At 33.5% G+C, this 12,238-nt stretch overlaps 1 protein-coding gene across 3 annotated transcripts in view; it reads right to left on the bottom strand.

Annotated features, from left to right (window-relative positions):
- Positions 1–431: 431 nt before the first annotated feature.
- The window catches only part of MTF2 (metal response element binding transcription factor 2), an 81,186-nt gene continuing 69,379 nt past the window's right edge, over positions 432–12,238 (bottom strand). For all 3 annotated transcript variants that reach the window (XM_059926388.1, XM_059926401.1, XM_059926395.1), the window contains 6 exons: positions 11,337–11,404; positions 9,626–9,796; positions 5,732–5,837; positions 5,566–5,618; positions 5,349–5,453; positions 432–3,860 (listed from right to left, as the gene is read on the bottom strand). In XM_059926388.1, the coding sequence (XP_059782371.1) occupies positions 3,503–3,860; positions 5,349–5,453; positions 5,566–5,618; positions 5,732–5,837; positions 9,626–9,796; positions 11,337–11,404 (861 nt within the window). In that variant the 3' untranslated portion in view covers positions 432–3,502. The remainder of the gene's footprint in view (positions 3,861–5,348; positions 5,454–5,565; positions 5,619–5,731; positions 5,838–9,625; positions 9,797–11,336; positions 11,405–12,238) is intronic.

Here is a 12,238-nt window from a genome sequence, read left to right as displayed (position 1 = left end):
TCGGGGAACTATGATCCCACGTGCCGCATGACGAGACCAAATAAAAAAAGCAAAGAGGGATTTTGTTGGGTAGAAATGAGGCGAGGGGAGGAAAAAAAGTGAGCTGGTTAATTTGCAACCTTATTCTTATTTTAAATATAAAGAGAGCATAATATTTTGATCTAGTTATTGCTCCAAGATGTTTTGATATTACGACTTAAATTTACTTGTTCCCATCTACTTGTTATTTAGAGAGCCAGTTTGCTTTCACAGCTTCTCCCACCTCCAAATTTATATCAGACAGATATCTAGTTTCTTAACTGCTACTAATTATAAAAGAATCCCATGATAAAGTTCTCACTTCACATTTAACTGTCAAGTTTTTATTTCCCTGAGGAAAGAACATGACTGATCAACTGCCACAAAAGAAACTGAAGGAGACTTTTGGGAGTATATTCATAGAGGTACTCAAATATAATTAAAAAGGAAAACTTCTTCACGCAAAGAAGGCATTTTTACTATTTCCCAACGTTGCACAGACATCTTCTTTTGCCATTACATTCTCATTCAAACAACTCTAGAACCAGATTATAAAAGTCTGCTATAACTATACAAGTCAGATCAGGTTCCAACCAAAACTTAACAGTACCTAATAAAAACTCAATCAAGTAGCCCAAAACACAGAATTAGTTCTACACCAACACTAACAGAAATCTTAATACATACACAATAGAAACCAAACATACCTTGCAAAATAAAACATGGAAAAATACCCTCAACTCACATATCAGTGAACATTCAGTTCTGTTAAACATTTAGTAACAAAATATATCCAGCAAGATCTGTCTTAATCACTCCCACATTAGAATCTATAGAATAACTCTGATAGTTCATATTCTGATCTAGTTTGATCACCTAAAGGCCTAAGAATCCATATTTATCCATGACTATCAGGGTATTTATAAAATATATTTGTTTTGAATAAAAATGGAATTTAAATGAATAAGGTATATTATTTCTACATCTTTTCTTTCTGTAGCCTGGGGCAAAGCTTTTCAAGGAAAAAAAAAAACCAGGAAATCCTTTTACATGAACCCTGACACCTTGTATATACGTAAGATGAAAAGAAATCACAGTTGAAAAGTCTGAATTTTTTTGAAGTTTGGGGACAGGGTAGATACAGGAAGATATATTGTCTTTCAAGTATAAAGTGTACAAGATGCTAAACATAGTTTACTTCTTTACAGGATCATTTAAGATGAACATGCAATAATTATTAATATTTATTTGGGGGACAAGAGGAAAATGAAAGCAAAGTTTTATAAAGATTAATTCAAGTGAATATATTTACAATGGAACTAGAACTCTTTGTCTCCCCGGCTAAATAAAAGCCGTCATCTACTGCACCAGTGTGTATTTTCAGGCAAATACAGAAGCAAAACTCATTAGCTCTTTAAAAAATACACACATTTAATGTTGGTCTGTTTTAATCTAAGTAAAGCAATTCCAAAAATACAAACTGAACATCAGAGCCATGTGAACCACCATGATAAAATAAAACAGACATTCACAATAATTATGTCTAAAGACAGTTCAGCTTAATAAATCATCTTCCAGGTATGCTAAAAAAAGAATTACTAAAAATACTGCTGGTGTTCAGTTAGAATTAAAGGACTTTGGGAAAAATGAAATAATATGATACACGTGGAGTGAATAAGGTTACACGGGATTTACATTTTCCATTACCCCTAGATATAAACAAACATTCAAAATCAACACAAACTCTGTGTGTTATTCAAAATATTGCAGCTGCAGGAAAGGCAACTTTAAATTAATAGCTAGGGGAAAATCAAGTTTTGGTGGAGGTAAACAGAAGTGACAGTTCTTAATTTGCACTTTTGTAAAGCTCATTTATACCTGGCCAACCAGGAACCAAATGCAGGACTACGAAGTTCTCTGCTTCTTTTGGCTATAATGTGACAAGAAAAGGTCATCTTTTGAAGATGTTTAAAGAAATAAAGCAACTTTCTTATAAACAGTCAAATAATCAATCAATGGAATAAATAAGTACTAACCCACATTTTTAACCGCTCTGTAATCACTACACTTTACATATTTTTCATTTTGGTGGCAAATTCTCCAATTTTTAGGCTAAAATCCACCAATCACTTTTAAGAGTAAAATGAATAGCCACCAAAATAAGAATATTCTTCTGTTTACTCTTTGGCTAAAAAAGAAAACAAACAAACAAAACAAAACAAAAAGAAACAGAAGACAGCTCTAACACTGGTGCTAAAAGAAACCGTTTTTTTTTTTTTAACACATGTAAAATAAAGTTATCAATTTAAATCTTGGTACGCTGTATAAAAACAAGAGGTAATGTTGTAATAAAACAGCAGTTGCCTCTGCAGGCAACATACTGTTTGTTAACCCTGTGCAATAAAATACTTTGTTCATACTATACTTATTCAACATGACTAACAGTTACTACAGACATTTCAGGAATCTTCACGGGACTCCTATAGACTTACTGTTAAAACTGAGAGACATTTACAATCATAATGTGCCATGAAAACTTGAAAACGTTACTTCTAGTAGGAGATAATATTCATACTATTTGAATTTGTTTTAGGTACTGAACAGCTGAGTTACAAGGACTGAAAGTGAAAAGCATTCGAAAAAGCCCATGAACACTGTTGTTCACACCCTTCTTCAGAACACACTAAACTTGTTTGACACATTTCTCTTCATACATAGCAAGCAACAGCACCCAATAAAAGCCTGAGAAGAAATGCTGCTGTGTAAATACTGCAACTATTCCTGAAAAAAGAATTATGGGATATATACTCCAAAGCTGCCCATTCCCATAATTTGTATTGCATAGGTCACATAATCAATCACACACATATATATACACACGTGTGTATATATATGTACATGCAAAGAATATATTAAGACGACAATGAAGTCTAGTCACAGAGCAATTTACAGGCTCAATATATTTTTTACACTTTGAAAGAAAATTTCAATATTTTACAGTCTTTTAGTAGGCATTATATACACTGCACTTTATGAATTCTAAAAGGTATTGAAATAAATTTTTTCCAACATTTTGGTAACAAAACAGACAATGTTTCTCCAAATACTTGTGCTATCTACATGATAGGTTTGCTCTGATAACCACTAACCACAAAAACTGACTCAATGGAATAATTAGAAAAATTATCTAACACCATGCATCGGTTTGAATCATTTTTAATATCCTATCCTAGAAACATTCTACAAATCTTAAGATTTAAAAAATTAAGTCTCTGTTCTGATTTTTAAAAGATATCTTTTTATGACAATATCCATAACATTGACAAGTACATGTTAAGGCTAGTATTATCTCCTTATGTGATTTTTTTTTTTTTACCTTTTTTTTTTTTTTTTAAGAAAGATAGTAAAAGCCAGACTCCTTTAGGGCTTTGAACTGTACCTACAGAAAATGAGAGTGCAGTGAACATAATGTTCAGTCCTACAGTCAGGATGCAGTTGCTCCTTCCCATTCCACAAGATACTGCACCTTTCCATCAAGTGTCACCCGACGAGCCAATACTCGGTATTTTTCACCACATGCTATTCTACCTGCAGCACCAAAATAACTGGTAATGGAGTTTTTTAGATGATTGAGTTGTAACTCCTGATCTGCTAAGTTATTCAAAATCTCTGTGTTGAGTTCATCAAATTGGTAATCTTCTTTGCCTTCATCATCCTTTACAATTTCTGAGTTCTGAGTCTGGAGTGCTCTTCTTGGAAGACGACCCCTTCTCCTCCGTAAATGCGGTATTGCAGCAGGCCAAGATCTTCCTGTACGAGTTCTTTTTCTGGAGTCAGATAATCTATAGAACAAAAAAGGCCACAATTGTCTCCCCTTGCTGACATAAAAATCAGCCAAATCAAAACAACAAATGCTATATAAAATGGATTATCACTCGCCTTCATTAAATTCAATCACCTTCTTGAGGCTGACCTCTGAAGAGCTTTTCTTCCTTAACTATGTACTATTAAGCTTAAAAGAATCAGAGGAAATTTTTGATTTATAAGGCCAACGAGGCAAATTCTTACCAAGAGGATTTCTAAGTCAGGTCTTGTCAACGTTTTTATCATTAAAAAGAAGACAGTTCATTCATTCATTCATTCAATGCAAGAAACATTTAATAAGCACCTACTACATACAAGACACCTTTCCATGTGCTTAAACAGATGGCAGAACTAGTATAAAGATTCTCTTCGTTACTAATTCTAGGCCTACTGTTAAGTAAGAAATAAGCCTAAACTAGATGTCAGGGTACCTTTGGTCTAGCTCAGTATGATATCGGCCAAATTTAAATCTCTTATCCTCTGTGTTCTCTTAAGTGACGAGATTTAAGTGAAGAGGCTGAACTAGACAATCTTTGAGCTGAGAAATATAATGATTTTATAAAACAAGGTCAAAATATAGCATAACAGCTAAATTCAAAGATTTTATAATCATACTGCCAACGTTAAAATCCCAGCTCTGTATACTTGCTAATAAACATGCCATCTTGGGCTTGTTACAAAAACCTTCTAAGTCTCAGTTTTCTTATGTATAAAATGGGAACAACTCAAAAGACTGTTTTAAGAATTAAATAAGACGATGTACAAAAAAAAAAAAAAGACGTATGTAAGCTTAACACAATGCTTGCCAAGAGGCAAAAAAAAAAATGCTCACATTATTATTATTCACAATTCATTTAAAAATGAGTTACATTTTTAAATAGTTAGAATTTTATATGATTTACAAGAGCAGTTTTTGAATTGTGAACAAAAATTAAACAAGAGGAAGTATAAAACCTAGAAGCTCATAGCTCTGGCCCCAAGTAAACTAAACTTTTCTTACCTGATACATCAGACTTCAGGAAAAAGTTGCCCTTCTGAAGAGTTAGGTTAAATAAAATATTAGAGGGGAAGTCTACTATTGATAAAAATCCTGAGTTTAAAATCCTTTTATTAATAGAAGGATTTGTGTGCCTGATTCCAACTTATTAAAAAAAAATCCACACTTGTATATTAGAAGCATAAAAAGGTCTTACAAAAAACAGCACACCTATAAACACCAGGATACCTCTTCTCTGTGTACATAGCAAAATTCCTGACAAATGTGAAAATTCTAATGTCTGTGCTCTGAAAAGCAAAAATATTCAGATGAATATTAACAACCTAAGGAATCAACATACAGATTGCTTCTCAAAAGCTGAAAGACAAACTTGTATCACTTTCAATTGCTAAAAATTTATTTAATCACCATTTTACAAAGAAAAAGTCTAGAGGAAAATTAGTCAAGAATAAGAACATAAAATATCTACCCATAATGCCTGGAAATACTAGACGAGGTAGTTTCTTTTGCACTGGAAGCACCCGTGAAATCCACATCTGAGGTATTGGATGAATGTGCAGTTCCCTCAGTTCTCCTGAGACAAAAGAATTTAAATGGTATAACGACTATATTACATAACAGTAGAAATACTAATTTCCCCCCCAAAAGAAAATTCCTAAGGTAGGAGAAAATAACTTTCTATTTACCCTATAGAACAAGGTAAATCCAAAGTAGGATTCTCTGAAATTGATTCTTTATCCTGGAAAATAAAAAAACACACTTAAAGCATGGTTTCTAAAATAAAGATATTAGTTTCTCAGTAATTTCAAGCAGACTTCCTCTCTGAGAACATATGCCAATATATCCTCTTACCAAAGGTGGCTCAGCAGTTTTCTGAATCATTTTTCTTGTATATGGGCCAGGTGGACGACCTACAGACTTTTTCTTTCCTTTTTTTTCTATGCCATTGCTTACTTCCCTGAAACATGAAACCATTTATGTATTTAACCTCTGCACAGAGAAAACAAAAAGACAATGGACAATATACACTATCATAGCTCTACTTATGTAATAATTAGATTATACTTATATTTTTACATTAATGGTAATATAAAAACAACAAAGTTAAGTTAAATCTACAAGTTTAGTCAAGTTCATAGATAATACATTCTAATTTAAATATTTTTTAAGAGATATTTACATACAAAAGGTTTAAGAAAAAAGTTCTCTAATACTATTCTGAAAAATACATACCACCTAAAATTCTTTTTAAAAAACATAAAACAAAACAAAAAAATACTACTATATTAGATGGAAGATTCAAAAACTCCTTAAAGTTCAATTATTTCATTTAGGTTGTTACTATGTAGGTACTTGGGGGATGTTTCAAGAATTTACTATACTAAAAGTGATTACGAATTTAGTAGTTAAGCTCATGGAGCCAGGAAGTATCTATGTTAAAATACAGTAGGTATAAACAGGGACATCCTGTGGGTTCCTAAATGATGCTAATCAGAAAGAGAATGAAGCCCGGGGTGGGAGAATGTAAAGGAAGAAGGAATCCTTCATACTGGGCAGGGGAGTCATTCAAGGACAAAATTAGAAAGATCAAGAAAACCATTTTTGAGACACAAAGGCAAATATCAAGCAATAGGAAGGGGCAAAAAGCAATAGGTCAAGAACATCTCTAATTAATAGAAGGGAAGAATGGCAAATATCAATACACAGAACATCCATTTCATTTATTCAACAAACATCTCCATATAAAGGGGATACTAACAATAGGAATACAAAGACGTTCCCTGTGCTAAGGGGTTCACAATATAGTTTGAAGGTGACAAATGTGTATACAAGCAGGATAATAAATGGTTTAAGTGCTATAAGAACATTATCCAGGAACATTCAAATTAAAAACAAGGTGAAGGAACAATATTATATAATAGGCTAGAAAGAGGTGACTGGAGAAAACTAGGAAAGACTATCCCTCCACACACCAAACTAAGGTTGGGGAAAATAAAGGTGGAAATACAAGGAAGGAGAAAGTAGAGAAGCTAGAGGAACAAAGCATAACTAGAACTATAATCAAAAGTTTCAAGGATAAGATGGATGGGGTATACATTTTTTTTGTTTTTGTTTTTTGGAAAGATGATCAACATTAACATTTATAAAGAACCCCTGGACTAAAGAAAGTACACTTTAGTCCAATTCATACATAGGTCCCAGAAGGAACTGAGAATACCTTTAGAGAAAGTTGAACCATTACCTGGTGGCATCAAACGAAAACCTTATAGCTACCACAGACAAAGTGTCCTATCAAAATCATGATATGAATGAGAAAGATTGTGGAAATCTTTTTTCTAATTCATAATATAAGCAATTGTTAGCAAAAGATTAATGATAAAATTTGAAAGTGATAGGAGTAAGTATTCTTTCCTTCAGAAAAAACAAACCCTTAAAGTAGTATCTACTTTATTACCAACTCAAATGGATATAAAGCACTGTCAACCCTCTGTAATTACATTTTCTTATTCTCCAAGATGATTATCTCATACCTTGTATTTGCTCCTTAAATTTCCCTCTCAGCTATCTTTCCCTCATCATTTCATTGAGAAAACAGAAGTTACCAAGCAATAACTTTAGTCATCTTCCAAATGCTAAATCTAAAACAGAACCAGCATTTGTACCCACCTTTTCCTTTTTCACCCCATTTCAACAGAAGGGTGTAAGTCCTCCTATCAAAGGCTACTCCCACATTTAGGCTCTAAATCCTGCCTCCTTTGGCTTCTCAAAGACTTTACAATATCTTCAGTTTCCTCCCCTCTCTCCTATACCACTCTCTTCTCCACTGACACACAAAAACAAGTTACAATTATCTTCTATCTATTAAAAAAAAAACATCAATTGATTCAGCTTCCATTCCCTTTACAGTACAGTAAAACTACTTCTGAGAGCTGATGATACATACCCTTTTCCACTTTCTTCCTTCTCTTTCAGAATTTTTAAAGATTATTTCCTTTTTTCCCCTTTTCCTTTATTATCATCATCATCATCATTTTGAATTCGCCCATGTCCCTTATTGTACAAAAAGCCCAGTTTTGACACGTAAATTGGGCAGTGCTGGATTCGATCACACTGACCCACTTCCATCTTCTATCTTTACCACTCAAGCAGAATTGTTTTTGTCAAGGTCACTAATAACAGAATGTTATCTAATCCAATGAACATTTTTCTCTCATCTTAACCTGCCTCTCTGCAACATTCAGTACTGTTTAATACACCCACATCTTTCTTGAAATACTCTCCTTCACTTGGTTTTCATGACATCAAACTTTCCTGGTTTTCTCCTATTTCACTGATTGTTTTCTGTTAGTCTCCTTCATTTATTTCACTTCTTCCAAAACTCTAAATGATATCAGGACATTATTCTGGGCCACATTCTCTTCTCTTCCCCTCTCTCTCTAGGTAATTTCATCCAATCTCATGGCTTTATAAATCAGTTTCAAAATTTATCATGTGTCCTGACCTCTCCTGAGCTCCTGATTTACACACCCAACTGCCTATATCTAACATCATCACCACTTAGATATTCCTCATAAGAATCTCAAACTCAATGAGTATGAAACAGAAGAATACTTTATTCACCTTGCCAAAATCTGTTCTTCCAGACCTTGGTAAGTTACCACCATCCACTAGTTGCTCAAGCCAGATATCTGGGCATTGTGTAACTTCATTTCTCCCTTCCTTTCAGAAATTTAATTCATTAGCAAAGCCAGCAAATTCTGCCTCCAGTGGAGATCTTGAATCTATTTTCTGTTTGACTACTACCACCTACACCTACATAAGCAACCATTATTTATCTCTCACCTAGAAAAACGAACGAGTCAATTTTTTCTTGCTTCTATTCTTACCTCTATTGATATGTTTTCCAAACAGCACCCAAAGAAGTATTTTTAAAGGATAATTCAATCTGCATACATCTTTAAATAGCTTCCCATTATTCTCAGAAAACAACCCAAACTCCTTATGAGACCTACAAAACTCTATATGACCAAGCCGTACCCAACGTTTCTAGCACCTGATGCTGTTCTCTAGCCCTCATTCACACCTCAGTAGCCTTCTGTGAGTTCCTAGAACATGCCTCACAGCTTCACACTTACTTTTGCTACCTGAAATATTCTTCCCTTTGTTCTTCACATGGTTAGGTCATTCTCATTCTTTAAGTTTCAGCTTAAATACTATCTTAAATAGGCCTTCCTTAAGTCGCCTTCTTAAAGTAGACCCCTACATCTCTATCCATCCCAGTACAGTCTAAATCTGTTTGCTATTTCCTAAATGGTATTAGCATGATCTGTAATTATTTTACTTGTTTATCACCTTTCTTCCCCACTATAATGTAAACCCCATCAGGGCAGAAAGAAAGTCTCGTTTGTTATTATATCTCCAGCACTTAGACAGTAAGGTGCTTGATAAATGGAACGAATGAACAAACGAATGAGAAATGAACAAACAAACAAATGAACAGGCCAGTACTTAAGCTGTTTGCTAACAAAATCAATAGGGCCTATTCATGGAAAGCCTTAGATCTAAACGTAAATAAATAAACATCTAGCATTAACTTTGTACCTTGTCCAAGCGAGAAATTATAAACAGGAAAACAAATCAGGGTCACTGCCACTTGTACTTTGAAATATACTAATGAGACTAAATAACACACATTTTTAGTTAAATAAGCTAAAGAGAAAAATTAAGCCACAGATCAACTTTTACCTTGAATCAGATATAGGTTTGGATGCCTTTCTGCCTTTAATTTTAAATTCATGGGAAGTTCCTTCAGGTTCTTTCTCTGCTTTGAAAGCCACATTTGGTGGCACAGGAGGAACACGAATTCGCAACCCAAACAAATGCTTCTTCTTCTTTATTTCTTTCCCAGACATAAACCTAAATTTTTAAAAAAATTAACTAAAAATTTAAAAACTGAACACATATACATGGCAGACCCTAAGTTATAACTTTCAGATATAAAGTCTTTACACATGAAAGTCCACCCAATACTAGAAAAACTGACTTTTTGCCCCTTGCTTTCTTTGATTCTTATCTGCCCCAGAGCCAGTCCATAGTAGGATATGATGGGGGAGTAGGGAGAGAGGAATAGTATCAGAAGGGAGAAGAACACATGTCCACTTTTCTTTTTAAAATGTGGCATCTAACTTTTTAAACTAAGAATGAAGAATAGAGAGTGGTGCCTTTTTAGTTCCAATATGTTTTTCCATATTTTTAGTGTCATCTGTCAAAAACATCTCAAACAAGGTTTAGGAAAAGAAGAATTCTATTTCAGAGTGGATCTGTGAGGAGAGAAACCCTGGCCAGAAAGTAATCGGTGAAAGCATTGGAAAAGAAAATAGGAGACCAATCCTAGAGGCCCACAAAATAAAAGGAGTGTCTAGTATGTCAGATCTGGAATTGGAAATAACCTGGAGCAGAGAAATGACATTTCAGTGTGGGCTTGAGTTTCTGAAAAATATGCTCCTTAATCCTTTCCCAAAGTCCTTAGGGTCCTTATTCTAAAACACCCTCTTAGCTCTACTAGAGCATGCCTGGCCATAAAAACCACTACCAAGTGCTTACATTGTTCTTCCACTTTTATATAGGTTTGAGAAAGGGGAGCTCCCATTTCTACCATAACAGGAACAAATGTATTTCAAGCACACTAAGTTGGATTACAGAATTCATTGTCCCATAAAGTATTTTTATGGCACTGTAACTGCTCGTGGCTTTTTGAGCTGGCCTAAAGATCTAGCCACTTGTAATTGTAACATTTTTTAATGAGGAAATGTTGCTAAGTTCAAAAAAAGCAACTTGCTACAAACAAAAATGTTATAATTCAATAGTTGGTTGGAACCAGCATATACATTTAAAAAATTATTTCTATTGCATTTTGAAAATATTTTTAAGAGACATAGATAAGCTGGTTTAAAAAAAAAGGGAAAGATCTATACAAGAATGTATCAAACAATGTAACTTAATTATCAAAAACAGATCACTAATACTACTATTCTCTAAATGATGGCAATAACTAAACTTAAAACCACAGAAGACCTCAATCATTTAAAAACCCACATTCTCTATACTATATCCCCCTATCTTTTGCATATTCCTACCAGCTAGCAAGATTTTATTTTACTTTCAGTAGATTAAAGTATAAAAACAAGTCATTATTGAGTATGGTTTTTCAACTGAACTGACCAAATTCCCCTGAGACACTGATAATGCCTCCCATCCACCATTCCCAGAGGACTGATCTTCCCTTCTCCAGCCTTTGAGAATCACTGCTTTACTCTGACTGAAAGAGAAGAGGACATTAAAAGGTTTAAAATGGTATGTACTAACTCTATAATCAATCCCACAATTCTTAATGCCATTATTCCTTATACTTACTAAATATCTCCCTCATAGGGATACATAAAATAAATCAACTTACATGGTCTTGTAATCATTTAATGCCTCCAGAACATGCTCATATCTTTCAGATTTTGGTGTGTCTGCCAGCTGTGAAGTATCAAGAAACAATTTAATGCACTATAATTTCATCAATTAGAAATACACAGGTGCTAGACAGAGGCAATGCGATACAGAAGAAAAGTGTACTGACTAGTAGTCAGATCTAAGTTCTAATTCCAGGTCCTCACTGACCAGCTACGTGACCTAAGGCCATTTAAACTCTCAAGGCTTGTTTTCTCACCTATAAAAGAGGGAGTATAAATCCTTCACTAGTTTCTTTACTAATACTTCTATAGCTCAAATGATATGCCTGCAAGAACTATAAATTGTAAAATACAATAAAAATGGGATTTTATTATTAATCATTAAATTTATTTTAATTCTATAACCTGGGAAAGTAATAATACATTAGAATTTCTTTAATATCAACCATAAAAGCTTCTAATAAATACTAACAGGAAAGAATATAAAAAGGAGAAACATGCCATTTTATTTCCCAATACTTCTAATACTAACGCAAACCAATAATCTCTATAATTTTAAAAAATAATGTAAATTTGGGGATTTTATTTTCATAACAATTATAGACTTTGGTTAGCCCTAAACCCCAAAATGGCTCAGTAATTTTTTTATCATCACATACCATTTTAAAACCTAAACATTCAATTCTAGAAAATATTCTATTTTGTTCCAGAAAGTCTCTTTCAGAGTCATTTCTGCCTTTTCTTCAAAGTTTAACGACTAGGGCCCAATAGAAAAACAATTAAGTTATAAAAGACCATCCTCAAAGCTACAAAAACTAAAACAAACAAACAAAAAAACTTCCAAAATATCACCACTGACTTTCAAAATTACTACTAGTAATTTTCTTTACCAGTTGAA

Source organism: Balaenoptera ricei, chromosome 1 (genome assembly GCF_028023285.1).
Source record: "Balaenoptera ricei isolate mBalRic1 chromosome 1, mBalRic1.hap2, whole genome shotgun sequence".
Classification (NCBI taxonomy): domain Eukaryota; kingdom Metazoa; phylum Chordata; class Mammalia; order Artiodactyla; family Balaenopteridae; genus Balaenoptera; species Balaenoptera ricei.
This window is presented reverse-complemented; position numbering and strand designations above follow the sequence as displayed.